This window comes from Sciurus vulgaris (assembly GCF_902686455.1).
Source record: "Sciurus vulgaris genome assembly, chromosome: 5".
NCBI classification, from domain to species: domain Eukaryota; kingdom Metazoa; phylum Chordata; class Mammalia; order Rodentia; family Sciuridae; genus Sciurus; species Sciurus vulgaris.
Window position 1 is genome coordinate 119,681,635 of NC_136465.1, and position 21,837 is coordinate 119,703,471.

Sequence of the window (21,837 nt, forward strand, 5' to 3'; positions counted from 1 at the left end):
AACTAATTATGGGCCTTGAGCTGAAGATGTCGGAAGTGTCTCTCCCTAGCACCCTCCCCCACCCCCAGTTCATCCCACTCCCCATGAGGAGGCCTACCCTGGAGTGTGGGGTGGCTGGGCCAAGTACTCACCTGCTGTAGTGGGCTGCTGGCCTGTAATTAGCTTCCCTGAAGGTTGAAGAAAAAGGCTCTCCCTTTCTCCTGTTTTCTCTTCTCTCCCTGCGATCACCCCATTCTTTGCTGTGAATGTGACCTCTGTTAGACCCCTCCTCAGCCCCACACAGGAGGGTGGGCCCCTGGAGGCAAGAGTCTGACAATTGAGAGGTGTTGGAGCGGGTGAGGCCAGTCTGCTGTTGTGGGGAGAAGTGGGGGAGTCTGCCCCAGAGAAAACTCTGGAAACAGAAATAGAATAGAAAAAAGGAAGGAGGCCAGGAAGTGAGCCTGGTTCACAGGAGTCCTGGGGCATACGAGCCAGATCTGCTCTGAGTCCCGAAAGTTCTCAGGAGGCCTCTTGGGGACCCTGCAGAGTACACACCCTCCACCAAGACCTGGGCTGCTGACCCTTCTTCCCCCAGTCCCAGGGTCTTAATGAGCTGCACTGGGGAGGAAGTCCTCTCTTCCCCTCCTACCTGGGATTACATAGTAGGGTACATCCCCCCACTTGCTGCTATCCCAGCAGGATGGGGAGCCTATGTGGTTCTAAATCCATGACTGGAAACCTTGATGGTCAGAGCTGGAAGAGAAGAAAAGCCCTTTAGTTTTCTTTTTCTTTTTTTTTTTTTATACTAGGGATTGAACCCAACTATTTTTATATTTTATTTTGAGACAGGGTCTCACTAAGTTACTGAGTCTGGCCTTTAATTGAGATCCTCCTGCCTCAGTTTCCTGAGTTACTAGGATTATAGGTGTGTATCATGCCCAGCTAGCCCCTTAGTTTTCAATAACGCTTTTCCCAAAGAGGCTATACCTTAATTTTAGGTGGTACATGGACAAGGTTTCTTTTTTTAAATTATTATTATTATATTTTTATTTTATAATATTATTAGGAAGCTCCTACAACTAGCATATTTATGGTTTCATAGATTGTTTAGGATTCAGCAAAATCAGAAAAGCAAATTGATTTGAAGAAATAGTAAATATTCATGCAAACCATACATACACATGGCAAGTATTTTGGAAGTAATATACAAAAGTCTGAGGTTCTGAAAACTAAGGCCCGGAGGGATCGACAGACTTGGTAGTTACATAGCCAAGACCTGGCCTGCCAACACTAACCACACTGCCCCTCCCCCTGCCCCCCAGGGAGTTCTGCAGGGCTGCCCCTGGCCAGAGCTATTGGTCAAGTCTATTGACTCCTGTCCTCCTCCCCAGCCCTGCACTTCCTTAGCTGAGCTCCTTTGGCCTGTTCTCTGCTTCAGCCCTGAGGATGTTTCCACTCTAGGAAGAGTGAGGTGGATTGTAAGAATAGGGCCCTAAGAAGATGAGAGTGTGGCAAGGGAGGATCTGAGGTTGTAGAGAACTGGAAGGAAATGGAATCTGCTAAAATTACCTAGCACTGTTGGACTGTGTGAGAAAGGATGGTCTGGAGGGTCTTGGGGGTTCCTGGGCTTTCACTCCCTGCACCATGGTGCATGGAGAAGAAGGAGGTGGGTGTGGAGGCCCAGAAAAGGCCCTTAAGCTGCAGGCAGCAAGGTTGCGAAATGGGTCCCCAAGTCCAGCTGGCCAACTTCACTTTTCTCTCCCTGCCTCTTTTTTTTTTCTTTTTCTTGGTGTGTGTTTTTTAAATCACAACAGGAAATGGGGTAGTGATTTGTCTAGAGGGAGGCAAAGAAGGGGCAAAGAGTAACCCCTCTGAGTTTGGGATGAACTGGAAGGGGCACTGTCTCCCCACCTCTGAGGGAACCCCAGGCCCTCTCAGCCCCCATCCCATGCCTACAGAGCACTTCCAGACTAAGTGAAAGGTACCCCTACTTCCTTAGCCTGACCCACAGGGTGTCAGAATACAGGGGAGGGAGATGTCTAACCACCCTACTCTTTGGCCCTCGGGCCCCCTGCAACCTGGCACTTTGGCTTTCTGTTCCCCTGTTCCCCTTCCCAGTTTCCTAATCATCTAACAGCCTCTTCTCACTCCTCCTCTTCCAGCCAGGGTCGGCCCTGTGTCTCCAGGCCCAGTTCCAGCCCTGTCCTCTCCTCCCCCGCTGTCTCCTTGAAGTTGCCTCTCCACCCAGCCTGCCCCTAGCACCCTCCTCCCTGTTTTCAAGCCAAAGGAAGTAACTTAAGCAAGACGGACATGCTTTAGAGCCCGACAAAGATTTCTCAATAGTGCAAAGACCCTAAGACGGGTGGTGTAGAATCCTGGCATCTCATCCTTGGGATCCAGGATGAAATCCTCTTGGTGACCTTAGCCAGTTCAGGGGAAGGGAGCAGGGCATAAACTCCAGGCTGGAAGTATGAGAAGGGGCCGAAAGGGTACCCAGAGCAAAGGGTGACTATGTGGCTAAGCTCTGCCTTGGAACAAAGAAGAGTTGAAGCCAGGGCGCAGCAGCAACGGCAGTAGCAGGCCATGTCATCTAGCGGAGATTCCACCAGGCCTGTCCCATTCTCCTTCCTACCTTTGAGTCCCCAGATTCTTGATCAATCCTCCCAACCCTCTGGGTGAGATCCCTGAGTGGATTACAGACTGTCCTCTCCCACTGTCCTGGGGCAGCCCAAAGTCAGAGAAGGAGGATCCAGGTAGCAGAAGGGAAGGGAAAAAGTGGTATCTCAGCTCTAGGACAACAAAGTGAGGACTCTGTATTCAGTAAACATTTGTTAAGTGAATCAATATATGTGAGTCCAGTGCTGGGGACAGAGATGAAAGGCAATGTCCTGCCCTCCTATTATCTGTAGTCAGGTGAACAGTCTGTGATTAAAGAAGCCACTGAAGCCAGAGGAGCCTGTAACAGGGAGAGCTTTTCCGTGGGGTAGGCTTCCTCTGGGAGCCTGAGCTGGTATGGAAGAACAGTGACCCTTGGTCTCCAAGGCCTGCCTTTACCAGGAGGCCACAGGGCACTGGCTAGAAGCACAGACTTTGTGGAGAAGGTGGGAAAAGATGGGGTTGGTGTGAAGGAGTGCAGTGGCCTGTGTGTGGAGTGCTTATTATGTTACAGGTCCTGAGCTAAGTGCCATTAATGTACCATCCCATTTCACAGATATGGAAACTGAGACAGAGATATTGAATAACTGGCCCACAGTTCCACAGTTGGAGGTGACAGAACCAGAATTCAGACCAAGACAGTGGTTGGACCTAGAGCAAAACAGCAATGGAAGGAGTAGGGGTCCTGGAATAAGGGCTAGAATTTAACATGGTCCCTGGGGGGGTGACTAACATAGAAAGCGGATTCTCCCTCTCCATTCCCAGACCTTGCGACATATCCTACAAACTTTGGCTGTGTTGGGGAATGTTTTCTCAAGGCGTAAAGGCCCTGTGCTTCCCCCAGATTTCCTTATTTTAGAGAAAATAACTGGAATCCTATAACTGGTACGGCCTTCTTGGGAATCTGATGGAGACCTGTGTTTCTGGGAAATACTTCTTGAACAATATGGATGCTGGAGAAGCTGATACTGGAATTGTGGCGAGTAGAGCCTGTCCAACATTGAGTTGAGGGTCGCAGGGAGGGCTCAGCCCTTGCAGACGCACATTCCGGGTCTATTCTGGGGCCTAGAATTGAAGTCCTTTGTAACATCGTGCACCACCTATGGTCTCACATTTTTCTCTCCTGCTTCCTAGCCTCCCTCTTTATGTTGCCACAAGACCACTACCAAACTCCTCCTTCAACACAGGGTCTCTCCCTCCCCTTAGATTTATTTGAGATTCTCCTGTCTGAAGGATTGGGAGTCTTTGGCCTGAGCTTCCCCTGTGGATAGTTACCTTCTAGGTTTGTGAAACCAGAATGCTTAGGGCCTCTGGGCCAAAGCCCAGGGTTCCATCTGAACCCCAAGCCAGAAGATAGTAGGGAATGGCCCCATGTAGTCTGGGGGAGCTCTGGAGGAAAAATATTCCCTCCCAATTTGTCCCAATCTTTTTATGTTAGCTTTGGCATGGTAGCCGTGTGTGTGTGTGTGTGTGTGTGTGTGTGTTGGGGCAGGCAGAGGAATCTGAACTTTAGGAGAGAGGAAAATAATGTGGTGGAGGGGGTTGGATAACAAAGGATTTTTGCTTACAACTAATAGTCTCCAGCTGCAAAAATACCAAAGGGAAGGCCAGGCAGGCCAGGGACTCCAGTTCTTGCCAACTCCTCACCGGCCTGCTGAGTGGGGCCCTTGCCTGGCCTTTGGGGAGGTGGAAGGGGAGACAAGCCAAGGGTAAATTTCTGAGAGTAGGAACCATCTCTCCTCCTTCCTTCCTGGAAGCGGGAGAGAATCCAGGCCAGGAGGGAGGCTCTCGAGTCAGCCACCTCCTGAGGATTGTGGGGATGACTATGGAGCTTCTCTGGGGATGGGGGCACTAGATCTCTGCAGGTTTCTTCCTCCTCTTGCCAAGGGAAGGGTGAATAGGGGAGGAGGGTAGCAGGGGCAGGGTGTTGCCAGCCCTAGGGCTGGGCAGTGACTCAGGGAAGCCTCAGGAAGTTGGAGAGGACATATGCGCCAGCTGGTGCTGGGAAAACAGCTTGACTGATGAAGTGTGCACACAGGCCAGCAACCCCAGACCCCTGCCGTGCCCACCAAGTAAAGGGCACGCAGCCCTGTTTGACTTTGAGCTGCCTTGCTGGCTGCCTGGTGCTGCAGGCAGGTCCCCAACTTTGGGCCTTCAGTTTCCTTTGGAAAACGCCCAGGGCATTCCTTTTAATCTGTTTCTCTGTGGTAACAGTGTGTAGGGCAGTTTGGTAGCCTGGACCTTCTTCCTCCTTGGTCTGGGCCTCCCCAGGTTAGTCTGCCCTCTCTTCCCAGGATGGGACAGTATTAGGGGCCCAGAAGAAAGAGTGGCTGGATTTGGGTATGTGTCAGCATTTTGGGGGTAACACCTCATCCCTGTGGCCTCTTTCTCCAATCATCTCGGGGTGGGGTTTACCAGAGGGGACCTGAAGAGGAAACTGGTTTGATGAAGGCCTCCAATTGGCTCTTTCCCTTCCTCCCCCCAGCCTCAGTCCTGTGACTGTGAGTCAGTGACCCCGCCAGCCAAGTTCCTTGGGAGCCATGTTCCTGTTCCCTTTGCCCCACTGCCTGCCACCCGGCTCCCCTCCCTGCCACTGTTAGGAAACAACCCCTGAATCCCTGTGGGGAGGAGGGGGATTAGGGAGGAGTTGAACAGAACTGAAGTCATTATACCTGTAGCTGTGGGGACACAGAATAAGTCCTACTTAGGGTTGAGTATGGGAAAACTTTCAGTTAAAGGGAGGGAGGCCAAAGATTTCTTACCTTTTGGGGAAACTGGTGGAAGTGGCGTTTAAGGTAGGAATTTCCCAGTTTGCAAGAGGCATTACTTCTGTTGGTGGTAGTTAGAAGGGGTAGTGGGAGGATAGAAGCCAGTGGGTCCTATGAGGAGGAGTCCAGAGGAGACCAGCGGAGGTCCCTGTCCCCAGACTTCCTGCCTTCTAGATGTCCCACCATCCTTGCTCACCCCTCCCTTCTTTGTCCCTTCTGGGCCTCTTCTATATCCTCAGAACTACGGCTCTGACTGAGTGGCAGCATCTGGCTCCATCTTCTCCCCCAACTCTCACCCTCCTGAAGCCCCCTCTCTTTCTGAGCCATTCCCCAGGTGACCTTCAGTGTCCTTTCCTGACCCTCCCAGTAGGCTCTCTCCTTCAGCCCTGTATTTTTCCCCCCATTCCTTCTGATCCTCCTTAGGAAATTGAGCAATAGGAACATGGAAGAAACAGGGGTGTGGGGTGAATACAGGAAATCTGGCCATGTTACTGGTTCCCACCTTGTACCACCATGGGCTTTTCTTTTCAATCTCTGTGGATCCCATATTTTGTAATATTTTTCTCAGGACTGGGGTTGTGGCTCAGTAGGAGAGCATTTGTCTAGCAGGTGTGAGGCATTGGGTTATCAAATAGGCATCACTCAGCACCACATATAAATAAATGAATAAATAAAGGTCTATCAAAATCTAAAAAATATTAAAAAAAAAAAAGAAATTTTTTCTCCAAAACTGGGTTTATTCATGTGCATACTGCTTTTTCCATTTTAAAAATTTATACAACATATATAGCTTTTGGTCAGTTCTTCTGGTTAGTGTAAGATAGCTAGACTTACCATATGAAGTAGACAAAAGTCTAGTCAAAGGCAAAGATGTGGTGTTTTCATTAGCTTGGAAGCTCTTATCTCAAGTAAAAGCAGATTAAGAAAAAAAAAAACTGAAATGAACTAGTGAACCTGTCCACTCTACCTTTTGGTACCTCAGGAAAATAGTTCCTGTTCAAGGATGTGCTGGAGTTGTAGAAGCATGTTAGTTGACATCAGCCAGTGTTTACCCAATACCCCTGCTTACAGCAAAACTGAGCCCAACCTGGAGAATGGGGGCATGTCAAGGCTACTCAGAGTCCATATATGTGCAAAGATGACTTAGAAATAAGACCAAGTATGATGCTGCTAATAGGACCCATAGGAGCTGAGAAAGGGGATACTATTGGGTGGGGGAGGGGGTACCTATGGGAGGACCTGTCTCCATAGCTATTTCATTCACACTCTCCAGATGTGGAACAGATGGCCATTGACTGGCTGACAGGCAACTTCTACTTTGTGGATGACATCGATGATAGGATCTTTGTCTGTAATCGAAATGGGGACACGTGTGTCACTTTGCTCGACCTGGAACTCTACAACCCCAAAGGCATCGCTCTGGATCCTGCTATGGGGTGAGAGTAGCAGGCAGGGGTTCTGGCCCTGGAAGCGGGGAGGCGGATGCTACAGTAGGAAAGAGGACGTCCAGTGTCCAGACCCCATTTAACGTGCATCTGCCCACAGGAAGGTGTTCTTCACTGACTACGGGCAGATCCCAAAAGTGGAGCGCTGTGACATGGATGGGCAGAACCGGACCAAGCTGGTTGATAGCAAGATTGTGTTTCCTCATGGCATCACGCTGGACCTGGTCAGCCGCCTTGTCTACTGGGCTGATGCTTACCTGGACTACATTGAAGTGGTGGACTACGAGGGCAAGGGCCGGCAGACCATCATCCAGGGTATCCTGGTGAGGGAGCTTTTGTCTGAGTTTATTGTGAGGAACATTAACCAGGGCCTTCTGGTAAGGAAGAAGCTTTTGCAGGGGAACTGATCTCTAGGCCTTCTGATAAATGGGAGACAATATGGGAACATGGTTGCCCCCAAGTCCTTGGTGGGAATTATGTGGGCAGGAGCACTTCAGAGAGGGGAAAGGATATGGCTTCCACTGATGGGAATAGTCATTTTAGAGACACCTTTTATTTCCCTTTTCATATTTGATCCTTAAAATAGCCCGGGGAGATGAGCAAGCAGGTGGGTTATTCCCCTTTTGGCCAATATTTAAAAAAAAAAAAAAAAGCAGAGTTCAAAGATGTTTAGTGGCTTGCCTAAGGTCATACAACTGAGCAATAACACTTGACACTTCTATTCTGGGATAGTTAGGGTTACCAATCATACCAGTTTGTCTGGGATTGCCCTGGTTTTAGCCATGAAAATCCTATAAACCAGAAAACCCTACTCTTGAGCATACTGGGACAGTTGGCCACCCTGGGTAAGCAATAAAGGCAGTGGGGATTTTTATAAGGCTTGCAGGTGTGTCCTCCTAGCTCTCCTAAATCTGGGGACTAGAGTCAGGCTGACTGTTCTCTGGACTCAAGAGTTTAGGGTCCAACTCTAACTCAGCCTAAAATCATTAAATCATCTTCTGTTCACCTAATTCTATGAGAGACATGGTTCTTGCCCTCCAGGTGTTTGCAGAGAGTAGGTGGGACAAGTCAGTAATCACACACCAGATCCTGGATAGCAGAGTGTCACCAGAGAGACAGCGTAGAAGGAGAGTACATCTCTTGTTAGCAGATTTCAGAAGGATATGAAGAATGAGTGGGATCTTAGTAAACATATATCTCCAGAACAGGATACAGCAACTGGAAAAGACAGGAATAAAGTGTGGAGTTCAAAATCTGTAAGGTAGTTGGGTGCAGTGGCACACGCCTATATCTCAGCTACTTAGGCAGCTTGAGGCTAGCCTGGGCAACTTAGGGTCTCAAAATAAGATACAGTTTTAAAAAAGGGCCAGGAATCCAGCTTGGTGATAGAGTACTTGCCTAGCAAATGTAGGGACCTAGGTTCAATCCCCAGCATTGCAGCTACAAAACAAAACTGTAGGGCAAATTTGGAAAAGCAGATGATTGAGTTTGGGTGAGAGCTGCAGAGCTGTCCAGGGGCAGATGAGAAGCACCTTCTAGTCTCTTGTTGACCACTCTCGTCTGCCATCTCAGATTGAGCACCTGTATGGCCTGACTGTGTTTGAGAATTATCTCTACGCCACCAACTCAGACAATGCCAACACTCAGCAGAAGACAAGTGTGATCCGTGTAAACCGCTTTAACAGCACTGAGTACCAGGTAGTCACTCGTGTGGACAAGGGCGGTGCCCTTCACATCTACCACCAGCGGCGTCAGCCCCGAGGTGAGCAGGCTCCAATGGCCCCTCCAAAGTTGGCTTCATGCTAAAAGGGTTCTGAGCTCAGGCTCACAGCCTCTCTCTGGACCCTCCCATAGGGACCCCTTATTCTTTCATATCATGAGAGCTTCTTCTAGTCATTCACCCCAGGCTTCCTTTCCTGGCCCCTTCCTAGCCACCTGGCGCCCTTTCCTCCCATTCTGCTCCTCCCAGTTCCTTGCTGGGCTAGAGGAGAAACACCTGGCTGTGGGCAAAACTGGGACTGTCCCCTGAAACCACCTCCTGAGAGAAGCCTGAAGGTTAAGTCATGGCAGTACCGAGGTATCCTAGTTCTGTCTCTTCCAAATCCTAAAATGGGACAGTAGGCACCAAGGACCACAGCAGCAGGAAGTGTATTCAGACTTCAGAAAGATTTCTGAGGGTCTGGGCTTAGGGTCTCTAAGGGATCCTGACAGCTCTTCCCTGTCCCCAGTACGGAGCCATGCCTGCGAGAATGACCAGTATGGGAAGCCAGGTGGCTGCTCTGACATCTGCCTGCTGGCCAACAGCCACAAGGCACGGACCTGCCGCTGCCGCTCTGGCTTCAGCCTGGGCAGTGATGGGAAGTCCTGCAAAAGTGAGTGACAGGGAAAGGTGGGCGTGTCTACTGGGAGTGGGAGGGTGTCCTCAGATGTACCTCACACAGCCTGCTGCTTCTGTTTGAGATGCAGAGAGATGAAGTGAAGGCAGAGCCGGAACTTGAACCAGGCCTTTCCTACTGCCCCACTTGGCTTCCGTAGAAGTCTATAAATTGCAATCTTTCATTCATTCACAAGTATCTAGTGAACACTCGCTATGTGTTTGGTACTGTTCTGGCATTGAGGATTCAACAAGGTAGATGTTATCCCTGGTCTTGTGGAACTTACAGTCTAGCCAGAGAGACAGATAAATAAATATAACTGTAGATAGAAATAGGTGTATGAAGATAATAAAACAGATAATAGAGTTAGTGATGACAGTGAGGGATTTCTTGAGGATGTGGTATTTGAGCCAAGTTCTCTGTGAAGTAAGAAAGCCAGCCATGTTGAGAAGAGCATTTCCAGCAGAGGAAATCAACATGCAAAGGCACTGAGGCCAGTGTGAGCTTGGTGTACTAGAGGAACAGCACAGAGACCAGCAGGGCTGAGTGGTGTGAGTGAAAGGAGACAGGGAGGGAGAGACTGGGTTTTATTCTAACTGGAATGAGAAGCTTGTGGTGACCATGGAGAAAAGAAATGATGTGATTGGACTCATATTGTGTAAAAATCACAGTAGGTGGAGGATGGGCAGTAGGGAAGTAGCCAGAAGGCTATTTCAGTGGTGTAGGCAAGAAGTGATGTGGTTTAGACTAGGATGGTAACAGAGGAAGTGGGGAAAGGTCATCAGTTTCCAACATATTTTGAAGGTACTCCTTTTAGGCCACTCATGTCACTACTGAGCAGTGGATACTTACTGAAAACATGCTGTTCTTCCTTCACCTCCTACCCTGAGTGCATGAGTCAAAATCTCAGGGCACAACGACCCTGTACCCAGAGTCATACTTGTCAGTGCATGTTCTTCTGACTTAGAACCTCACTTTTCCCATGTCCCATGACCCTGCACAGCCAGGGCAGTGCACTCCTCAGACTGAGAAGTGTGTGTGTGTGTGTGTGTGTGTGTGTGTGTGTGTGTGTGACTTTATGCCCATTTGTGCCTTCCCTAGAGCCAGAGCATGAGCTATTCCTTGTGTATGGCAAGGGCCGACCAGGCATCATCCGAGGCATGGACATGGGGGCCAAAGTCCCTGATGAGCACATGATCCCCATCGAGAACCTCATGAACCCCCGGGCCTTGGACTTCCATGCAGAGACTGGCTTCATCTACTTTGCTGATACCACCAGCTATCTCATTGGCCGCCAGAAGATTGATGGCACCGAGCGGGAGACCATCCTGAAGGATGGTAAGGGCCTCCACAATTGGAGGCATCTGTAGGACTCCTGAAGGACATGGCACCCGGGGGAAGTAATCTCGGGCCTAGACATCTCTTTCTCCATGCCCTGTCAGCCTAGTGAGTCTCCTGCTGAGTGGTTGTCTGGGCTGGTTGGCATGGAGATAAGGGGATAGACAGGTTGACCCCCATGTGACCCCCTTCTTGGCTGAGTCGAAAAGAGGCAGAAGGATGGATGGGTTAGGCAGCGTGGGCTGTCCTTGCCAGCCCTTGGGAAAACTCAGGGTCTCTCTGCCATTGGCTCAGAGCCCTGGAGCTGCACGCAGCACACAGCCAGGAGAGGCCTGAGGCCCTGAATCAGAGCCAGGCCTGCTAAAGCAGAGCAGGGCACACCCACACATGTGTGCACACACAAGGTCTATGCAGCTAGATCTTACAGCCACCGAAAACTGCACCCTTAAACGTCCCTAGAAAATTATGTTTCGTGAGTAGCATCTACTTTTTTTTCCTCTGAGCTGCTTGGGCAGGTCCGCCATTCCCTGTCCTCTGAATACCATGCACATGGAAGCTGGGGGTTCTGCAGATTCCATGCCAAACCTGTACTTGAGCCCCGCTTGACTCCCTAACTGGTCAATCTGGCTGAGATCAGTTATCACCTTTTGCCCTGCTCCCCCACTCTCCAGTGCAGCTCAGAGAACCTCCATAGTCAGCAATCATAAGACTGTGGGGAAATCAAAAGTAACTCCTCATCAGGAAAAGATTGGGGTTCCCTATACCAAGAGAGCTGCTAATTAAAGGACATTTGAGATGAAACCTTTGGCTAAGTAAAAAATCACTTCCTGATTTATTCATTTTGTTAGTTCAGGAGTTTTAGGCTTAGGATCTGGCGTCACACTTGTGCCCAAAGCCATGTCACATTGCCTCAGCTGTCCACCCATGCCTAGGTCCCAACCTACCCACGTGTGAAAACCCACATCAGCCACATGTCTCTTGGCCACCAAGTGCAGTTTTGAGTGATTCTGCCTAACACAGATGTGTCCACACAAGTGGTTCCCCCCTCCAGCCTCCCCTCCCCATCCAGAGCACCAGGTGCTTCTCACATTCCCCGCCTGGCCCTGGTTGCTCCCAGCGCCCTGTGTCCTGCAGGGTCAGAGGCACAGACACTTTGGAGCTTCCTTGTGGCTTCCTCATGGCCTCCTCAATCCTTGCAGGCATCCACAATGTGGAAGGTGTGGCTGTAGACTGGATGGGGGACAATCTGTACTGGACGGATGATGGGCCTAAGAAGACCATCAGTGTGGCCAGGTTGGAGAAAGCTGCTCAGACCCGAAAGACCTTAATCGAGGGCAAGATGACGCACCCCAGGGCCATTGTGGTGGATCCACTCAATGGGTGAGTCCTCTCAGTCTTGGGATGGGAGGAGCTGGGAGTGTTTGGGCCTCAGAGAAATGGGGAAAGAGACGGAGAGTGAAACGGGAGGGCAGCCGAGGTAGGCCACTTAAGCAAGAAGAGAGGTTGAAAGAGGAGCAGGTGTCCCTATCTTCAGTGATGCTTTAAACACATCAATAGAAATTTGATCCTATCTCTCTTAGCTCAGAGACCTCTACTAGTTCCCCTTACCCTTAAAATGAGACCCATGTTCCTTATCAGGTCCACATGGCCCTACCTTTCAGGGCCCTGTAGGTTTGCGTGACATTCATCTGACCTCACCTGCACCTCATTTCCTACATTTAGAAGTTCTGTCCCCACTGCCTGCTGTCTGTTCCTTAGACACTCCAGCAACTCCTACCTCAGGGCTTTTGCTCTTGGATTTCCTCTGCCAGGAATGCCCAGATTATTGCAGGTCTGACTCCTTCACTATGTCAGGTCTCAGCTCAAACACTACCTCCTTGGAGAAGGCTTCCCCTGCTAAGGTTCCCCCAGCTGCTGCTTGGCCACTCTCCATCCCATCACTGTTTCCTTTCCTTCCTGCTTTATCATTCTCTGATGTGAACTTCTGGTTGTTTTGTGTGTTGTGCTGGGTGTAAACCCAGGGCCTCACGCATGCTAAGCAAGCACTCTACCATGACATGACTTTCTTGATTGACTTGTTTCTCATGGGATGTGAGCTCCATGGGAGTGGGACCTTGGCTAACTTGGTCTCTGCTGCATCCCTGAGTGCCTGAACTATGCCCACTTTCACAAGACACTCAGCAGATGTTGGTTGAATAGAGAGATGTAAATGAATGCATTGTGTGTTCCAGGGATGAACAGGGCAGAAAGATCCCTGGAAGGGGCTCTGGGCACCACTCATGAGTTAGGATTGTAGAAAAAGCTGCTAATGGCATAGGTGACCCATATGGTGCTGACCAGTTGCTGCCCACAGGTGGATGTACTGGACAGACTGGGAGGAGGACCCCAAGGACAGTCGGCGAGGGCGACTGGAGAGGGCCTGGATGGACGGCTCGCACCGAGATGTCTTTGTCACCTCCAAGACAGTGCTTTGGCCCAATGGGTTAAGCCTGGACATCCCAGCTGGGCGCCTCTACTGGGTAGATGCCTTCTATGACCGCATTGAGACCATCCTGCTCAATGGCACAGACCGGAAGGTGGGCAGGCATGTGTGCCTTACTAGACCATGTTTACACATGCATGAGGCTGTGTGTGAATATATTGGTGTCTATGTGAGCTGGCCTGTGTGTTTCATGTATGTTTACCTGTGTCTGTAGTTGTGTACACCTGTGTGTTTGTGTTTCCTGTATTGTATTGTCTGAGGATTACTCATGTCAGTGTATGTTTGTGTCCAGCCATTGCACATACTTAGCACACTTCAGTGTGTCTACATTACAGTATGAGACACCAAGGGATGGCAGATGTGGATACTTGTTCATTTGGGTGGTTGTGTGCTCCATGAGTCATATGTGTGCCTGATGTTGGACCAAACTCTTGGTATATAAGGCTATTCATGATATGGCCACAGAAGTAGTCTGGGCCTCCTTTCTCCCTTTGTTCCCCATATTACAACATTTTTTGAACAAGCAATGCTAGACAGCCTGTAATTCCTAGCACATATGGTAGTGCCTCTGCTCCCTGAGACATTGCTTATGCAGCTCTTTCTGTCTGGGAATCCACCCCAGCTCCTCTTCCCCACTGAATTACTCATGTGTGCCCTCGATGAGGCCATGGTTGCTCAAGTCAAGACCATGTATTTTTCTTCTCTGAATGCCTACCACAGTTTGGCCCTTAATATATCATGATAAATGTTTATTGAATAGAGAAATGAATGGATGAATTTTGGCTACCTGCTCAGTAGTGTGTATGGGGTGGGGGGATTTAAATGAATATGAATGAGCCCCAGAGAGGGCAGGATGGACAATCTCACCATCAGCACCCTTGCAGATTTACCTGTAAGTTCAGGGTCTAGCATCTCACTGTGCAGAGCTATCACCCATATTAGCCAGAGCACCCAGGCTAATGGGAAAAACAAGACCAAGGCCCCAAACATAAACAGATGAGTATATGTAACAGTTATGTCCCCAGACCTCCCTCAGGCATCCCCACTTGTCTCCCCAGCTCCTCAGAAACATCCCCTCCATTTCTAGATTGTATACGAGGGTCCTGAACTGAACCATGCATTTGGCCTGTGTCACCATGGCAACTACCTCTTTTGGACTGAGTACCGGAGTGGCAGTGTCTACCGCTTAGAACGGGGCACAGGAGGCGCACCCCCTACTGTCACCCTTCTGCGCAGCGAGCGTCCCCCAATCTTTGAGATCCGCATGTATGATGCCCAGCAGCAGCAAGGTACCCCCTTTGGCTGGGGCTGGGGGCAGAGTGGTACCTAGATGGTGGGGTGAGGTCTGAGAAGTCTCCCAACCCAGTTTGACTCTGTTCCCATTTGTCTTCTTGCCCATGTCAACATGCCCTTTTCCTTTTGATATTTCTTTCCTGTCTCATTTTATGTGTCTCCTCCCCAATTCCATCACTTCCCCTCCTGATCTTTCCCAATCCTGCTGCTCCCATCCCTGTTCTTTCCTTCCTGCATCCCTCCCCTGACTTCTCCCCAACAGTGGGTACCAACAAATGCAGGGTGAACAATGGCGGCTGCAGCAGCCTGTGCCTGGCCACCCCTGGGAGCCGCCAGTGTGCTTGCGCTGAGGACCAAGTGTTGGACACAGACGGCGTCACTTGCTTGGGTACAAGGGGCCTGACGGGATAGGGTGGGAAGCAGACCCTAGCAGAAGGATGTCACAGCGAGGGCAGGAGAGGCAGAGGGACCCTGTGGGGCCTATAGGCATGGGGCTGAGAGAAGGTTCTGGGACTAGAAGGGGGATCAAGGGGCCTGGTGATGGAGGGATGTGAGAAGTTATGAAGATCAGGAGAAACTGAGTGAGAAACAGGACAACTATGGAAGTAAGAAGATATTCTTAACTTCTTTTAACTTTAATTCCCCATTATTAAAGTAAAATGATAGTAGTTCAAAATATTGGAAATTAGAGAACAAAAAAACCCTGAGCCCACCATCAAACACTACCATATTGTTAACATGGTGGTAAATTACACACCGTCCTTTTTAGATGGGTTATACTGTTTTTTTTTTTTACACAGCTATCATCTTGCTATATATGAAATATCTTCTGCCACTACCACCACCTTTTTTTTTTTTTTTTTGTCTGAGATAGGGTCTCATTGAGTTGCCAAGGCCAGCCTGGAACTTGAGATCCCCTGCCTCAGGCTCCTGAGTCTCTGGGATTACAGTCACAAGCTGCTGTGCCTGACCTCTTCTGCTTATATGTGTCACAACATTTTCCATTTTACTGTTGTTTTATTTAATTTATTTTTTATTGCAATGCTGGGGATCAAACCCACATGCTAGGCCTAAGCCACATCCCTGGCCCTTATTGCATTATTTTAAATAGCCTTGTTGTTAAAAACAAAAGTGGGAGTCTATAGGTAAGAATTTGATCCCTCGTACAACAAAAAAATGTTTTAAATTAAAATAAAAGTGGGCCATGTTCATTATAGCAATAAATAAATATATAAAGTATAGAAAAATATAAAGGAGAAAGTACAAATCACCCCAAATTCTACCACCTCTAGATAAGCACTGTTGCCATTTTGGGGAGCAACCTCCCAAACATTTCTCTCTGCATTACTTAAATGGAATTGTGCTGCACATGCTGTTCCATGTCCTGCTTTTGTCACTTGGCAGTATGTCATGAATATATAAGCAGCATTTTTAATGGCTAAAATATATTTCATTTAGTAATGTCCCATATTTTGTCCAACCATTTCTCTATTGTTGAATGTTTAAGTTATGTCCAATTTTTTTGTTGTTATAACAATAGCCAACATTTATTGAGCACATACTATGTGCAGGGCACTGTTATGAGTCTTTCTCATGCAGCAACTTAGTCTTTAAAACATCCCTGTGGGGAAGGTATTTTTATTATCCCCACTTCACAGATAAAGAAACCAAGGCACAAAGAGCAGGCATTCAAACATAAGTCTGACTCAGAGCCCATTTCTTTTTCTTCTTTTTTTTTTTTGGTACCAGGGATAAATCCAGGGGTACTCAAACACCAAGCCACATCCCCAGCTCTTTTTTAAATATTTTACTTAGAGACAGGGTCTTGCTGAGTTGCTTAAGGCCTTGTTTAGTTGCTAAGGCTGGCTTTGAGTTCACAATCCTGCCTTAGCTTCCCGAGCTATTGGGATAACGGCGTGCACCACCATGCCTAGCATAGCCCATTTCTTAATCCCAACTCTGCCACTCTTCTCATCTTGTCTTCCCATATTCTGGATGGTTTCCTTATAACAGAGTCCCAGGAGTGAAAAGAGTTAGTTGAATTTAGTGTCCAGCGTGAGTGGCTAAAGTCAGATAGAGGGAGAGTGTCAGCAGAGAAGGGTGAGGAACCGAGGGGCCAGGGTAATGAAAGATTATCTTGGTGGACACTGAAGTCACCAGCAACCTGGGAGCCCTGTACAAGAAGAGGTTGTCATAGTCTAACAATGTGAAAGTCAACACTGATTTTTTCAGAAAAGAAGGGAAAGAATAGACAGGAAGCACTAGTGAGATGCAAGGAGGACACACACTAACCTCAGGCTAGTTGTCCATGGAGTACAGGAGAGAAAATAGCCACCCATGGGGCCCAGGGAAGTTTTCATAGGTTGGAGTTGGGTGAGACTGGGTCAGAAATGGAAAGTGCAGAGATGTAGGGCTGGGAGAGAGGGATTGATGCTGGAGTCCTGGGCTTCTCGTGCCTACCAATGTGAACATAGACAAAGGACTCAGTGATTTCACTGCTGAGAGGCTAAAACAGATGGTGATGTGCAGCATCTGTGTTGGGAATGGGAAGGGTAGAACCTGCAGAGTTCTGGGGCCTGTCTTCACTTCGACTGGAGGGGTTGATGCATCTGTGAATAAAAGGTCCAGAGACCAGGGCAGGGCCTTGGGAATCCCTGAGATGACTTCCAGGGGGCAGTTCAGGGAAGTGACAGAGAGCAGTTGCAGAGATACGCCTGCTTGGTAGTGAGAAAAGTAGGGACTCTCTTGGAAGCTGTTTTATTCTTTGGCTACATCAAAGTACAAAAATTACTGAGTAAACATCAACAGTGTTTCTTGAGAAAGAATTGTAGCTTCCATCCAGATAATTTGTTCATGAAGATTCATGTACTAGGAATAATTACTCTGCGTATTATTAAAACATAGTAAAGGGCTGGGAATGTGGCTCCGGGGTGGAGTCATTGCCTGGAATGCCCTGGGTTTGATCTCCAGCACCACTAATAATAATAATAATATTAATAATAATAATAATAAAACATAGTAAAACAACGTTCAGGGGGCTTAACCTGGGTCTGACCTTCCCCCTCACACTCCTGTGGTGCCCACAGCGAACCCATCCTACGTGCCCCCACCCCAGTGCCAGCCAGGCGAGTTTGCCTGTGCCAACAGCCGCTGTGTCCAGGAGCGCTGGAAATGTGATGGAGACAACGACTGCCTGGACAACAGTGACGAGTCCCCAGCTCTCTGCCGTGAGTGTCCCCCAACACCCCTCACCTGCTGGAGAGCAGGCAGAAGGCTCTGGTAGCACATGTCCCTGACTGGGCAGGTAGAAAACTGGGGTCACACCTCTCACTCACCCCACACCTGTCCTCTCCCCAGATCAGCACACCTGCCCTTCAGACCGGTTCAAATGCGAGAACAACCGATGCATCCCCAACCGCTGGCTCTGTGACGGAGACAACGACTGTGGAAACAGTGAGGATGAATCCAACGCAACTTGTTCAGGTGTGGAATGTGGGCAGGGTAGGTGAGCAGCCAGGCCTGGGGAGACAGAGAAGCCTCAGGGGGAGAAATGACAAAGCTCAGTACCTTGAAGGTAGAGGGGATAGAGGCTGGGAGAGGGTGGGTCTGCCCCTTCCAGGAAGGCTGGCAGGGCCCCGTGGGGGCAGGGAAACTCCAGAATGAAGATGAGCAGGGCAATCCTCTCCTGAAGGATACAAGAGGCCCCTTGAGAGACAGGACGAGGTGTCTACATGAGACCACGTAGATGGTTTTGAACTTCTCTAAGAGGAAGAGTGTTGAACCCTGAGGAATCAGGATTTCAAAAGGCAGAGAGTAAAGGCAAATAGCCAGGAAAGATAAGGACTCAGAGAGGGTCAGGACAGTGAGCACTCATACCTGCGCCCATCCCCCAGCTCGCACCTGCCCACCCAACCAGTTCTCCTGTGCCAGTGGTCGCTGTATCCCCATCTCCTGGACCTGTGATCTGGATGATGACTGTGGGGACCGCTCTGATGAATCAGCCTCTTGTGGTGAGAGAGACAGCAGAAAGGCCAGGCTGGGCCTAGTAGTGGGCAGGGGAAACCCATGACCACGTGCCCTGGGACTGGGGACTGGAAAGATCCTGCATCTTAATACTTTGGTGACCTTGAGCAAGTTACTTCATCTCCATGGCCTCAGTGAGTTTCATCTGTAAAATGGGATTGATAATAGCACTGACATCACAGCACTGATGTGGGGGCTCAGGGTGCTCATGGGCACAAAGCCCTTAGCCCAGAGCCTGTATCAGTGGTAGGAGTGAGGGACCAGTTTCCTGCTAAGTACTTGGCCTTCCTTCCCCATCTTACTGGCTTACAACCTGCTAGTTATGGGCCCACTGTTTGGTATAGGGATGCTGTATAATCATGAGGGCCTGACTCAGCTGTCCTTTTTCCCTGACAGCATATCCTACCTGCTTCCCCCTGACTCAGTTTACCTGCAACAATGGCAGATGTATCAACATCAACTGGCGATGTGACAATGGTAAGAGCTTACCTCCAGTCACCTGCCCCAGTTCCTAGGAAAGCTAGAAGCCACATCCAGATCCTGGTTGGGAAGGAAAGAGGCTTTAGAGTCAAGAGCTGGGGCTTCCTCCAGTATGCAAAAGTCTTGCTGGGTTGGCCGGAAGAAAAAAGGAACCAGAAATGCCAAGGTGGACTTAAGGGAGGCCCTACCCATCATCAGTTAGCACCATTTCTGCTCCGGGTAGGGCCTGAGCTGCCCACCCTCTGGCAGGGCTTAGGGGCCAGGGTGAGATGAGCAAGAAGGGCCAAAGGGGCAGAGCAAGGGGAACCTGACTCCCTTTTCCCTGCAACCCCCACATCTCCTGGGGCCCTTGGGGCACCCCCAGGCTCTGGGCTCCAGGCTCGGGAGCCCACTTGGCAGTCAGCCATGGACCAGGTGATGTCAGCCCTGAGCTGCAGGGCCCTCCGTGTGTGTAAATGTGTGCACAGGTGATTGTTGTGTGTATGCCATCTCTGGCCCTGTCGTGTCTAGTGTGGTGTCATGTTGTGACGTGCTGGCCCAGAGGCTCCAGCCCTGGCTCACATGTGCGAATGGGTGGGTCAGCGCCATGTTGGCCTCCTCCTTGCTGAGTTTTCCGTGCCAATGGTTGCCCTGGCGGTTTCTGTGTTTCAGAGAAGGATTGTGGGGACGGCTCTGACGAAAAGACCTGTCCTGAGCCTGCCGGTCAGTGCATAGAAGCACATGCACCATCACCCCAGAGCCCCAGCTGGCCTTGGCTGCTCCCCAGGATCCCCAGGTCCCCTGCCCAGAGCTGCTCAAATGTGAAGGAAGAGCAGCAGAGAGGAGAAAGAGAGAGGAAAAGTCAGAGGGAGAAAGAAAACAGTGAATGGGAAGGAAGCGGAAAGGGCAGAGATGACAGAGAGGTGGTGAGGAGGCCAGGACATGGGGGATGAGAGAGTTGGGGAAGCAAATTCAATTGTAAAAGGAACAGGAACACAACCCAAGAGGTACAACCAAGCCCCAGCCTTCCCGCGTGTCCTGTGGATGTGGGGGAAGTTCAGCAGCCCTTAGCCCAGGGCCCATTCAGCCAGCCTCAGACTCCTTCTCCAGAAGACGCTCCTGACCTTCCCAGCTGCAGGCAGGCCCCTGTGAGCCAGCACCCAGTCATGGTGCCCAGGGTTCCCACGCTCAGGCTGGCGCCTGATGAAACCCTCCTCAGCCCAGCAGAGGTCTTACCTATACTTTGCCTCCTCTGCCTCCCAAATCACAGAAACCCCTGCCCGTCCCTCCAAAGCAGGCAGACCCTGTTCCCACACCCCACTGAAAAGAGAAAGCAACATCTCCTGCCCCACCCCCAGCCTTTTTGAGACTGAGGAAGGGGCCCTCCTGGAGCCCTCCCCACCCCTGCCCCGCGGGCCATGGTGCATGCTGCAGTCTATGCAGTTTCTGTGTCTTCTCTGTTTGTTATTTTCTGAGTGGGAGGTTGGGGGGGTCTATGGATGGGAATGAGGAGGTGGAGGGAGCCAAACTGGGGTCACAGACAAGGCTGCTCTGCTGACCTCCTTCTTGCCTCTCCCCTTCTCCCCCCAGACAATGACTGTGGGGACAACAGTGATGAGGCAGGTTGCAGCCACTCCTGCTCTAGTACCCAGTTCAAGTGTAACAGCGGCCGCTGCATCCCTGAGCACTGGACCTGTGATGGGGACAACGACTGTGGGGACTACAGTGATGAGACCCATGCCAACTGCACCAACCAGGGTGGGCACCTGGGGACCAGCAGGGCGGGGTGAGATCATGCCTGCGGCATTGGCCCCTTGGCCCATCCGTCCATCTGCCCACCCCACTGTGGGTTGGTCAGCGTCTGAGAACCCAAGATAGCCAAGACCTGGCTGTCTCTGTCCTTCAGGAGTTCCAGGCCTGTGGGAGAGGGAGATTGTCAACAAATTATTGCCACATACTGCTAAGATCATGGGCTTTGTAGTTGGGCGGCCTTGAGTTTGAGCTCCAGTTCTGCAGCTTATTATCTGAGTGGCCTTGGGTGAGCTACTTAATCTCCATGGGGTTCTGAATTTCCTCTGCCAAGGGGGGTAATAATAGCACTGACATCACAGCGCTGATATGGGGGTTTAGTGAGATCACGTAAAGAGTGCTCGGCACAGGGTTGTGCTTGGCAAATAATAAATTGAAAGAAGGATGCTAGTAGGTAGGGATGAGTGAGCACAGGGAACTGAAGGGAAGAGGGGTTGGCTCAGTAAGGCTCCAGATGCCCAGGCCTCCAGCGCCTCCAGGGGTGTGGGGGCTGTTTCCTGGAGCTGTGCAGGCCCTCTTTAGGTATGTTCGTCTCTTAGTTCTGGCTGATTGTTGCCTTGGAAGAATGCAGACCCAGAGTTGCCCTGGCTTCAAGAAAATCAGAAATGCAGATTTTTGTGCGAAATCCACCAGATTTTTAACACTGGCATATTAGTTTCATAGTGCTGCTATCACAAAGACCACAAACCAAGTGACTTAAACAACAGAAATACATTGTCTCACAGTTCGGAATGGGAGTCTCAGACCAGACTGTCAGCAGGGCTGCTCCTTCTGGGGCTGGAAGGGAGCACTGGTCCAGGCCTGTCTCCTTGCTTCCACTGATTTGCAGGTGACTTTTGGCGTTCCTTGACATATAGATGCCTCAACCCCTTCCCTTCACATGGTGTCTTCCTGTGTGTCTGCCTCTGGGTCCAGATTTTCTCTTTATATAGGAACACCAGTTGTTAATTAAGCCCCACCCTAATGACCTCATTTTAAGTTGATCATTGGCAAAGATACTGTTTCCAAATAAGGTGCCATTCGTAGGTATGATGGACTAAATTCAGCCCATAACCACTGCAGTTGATTTTAAAAGTTTTTAAAAACACCACAGACTAAAACCTTTCTGCAGGCCTCATCTGGCCCATGGCCTGCCAGCCTACAAACTCTGCTTTATGGAGTTAAGGCATGATCCCACATAAGTGGTAGGAGTACTGATCAGCTTTGAGCAC

The 21,837-nt window shown here is 49.9% G+C and overlaps 1 protein-coding gene across 1 annotated transcript in view; it reads left to right on the plus strand.

Moving 5' to 3' along the window:
* The window catches only part of LRP1 (LDL receptor related protein 1), a 78,665-nt gene that overhangs the window by 17,384 nt on the left and 39,444 nt on the right, over window positions 1-21,837 (plus strand). The window contains exons 7-20 of the mRNA XM_079141139.1: window positions 6,676-6,838; window positions 6,948-7,170; window positions 8,420-8,609; window positions 9,076-9,219; window positions 10,324-10,560; window positions 11,760-11,940; window positions 12,914-13,136; window positions 14,130-14,331; window positions 14,598-14,723; window positions 17,422-17,562; window positions 17,693-17,818; window positions 18,229-18,345; window positions 18,755-18,835; window positions 20,408-20,575. Of these exons, the coding sequence (XP_078997265.1) occupies window positions 6,676-6,838; window positions 6,948-7,170; window positions 8,420-8,609; window positions 9,076-9,219; window positions 10,324-10,560; window positions 11,760-11,940; window positions 12,914-13,136; window positions 14,130-14,331; window positions 14,598-14,723; window positions 17,422-17,562; window positions 17,693-17,818; window positions 18,229-18,345; window positions 18,755-18,835; window positions 20,408-20,575 (2,322 nt within the window). The remainder of the gene's footprint in view (window positions 1-6,675; window positions 6,839-6,947; window positions 7,171-8,419; window positions 8,610-9,075; window positions 9,220-10,323; window positions 10,561-11,759; window positions 11,941-12,913; window positions 13,137-14,129; window positions 14,332-14,597; window positions 14,724-17,421; window positions 17,563-17,692; window positions 17,819-18,228; window positions 18,346-18,754; window positions 18,836-20,407; window positions 20,576-21,837) is intronic.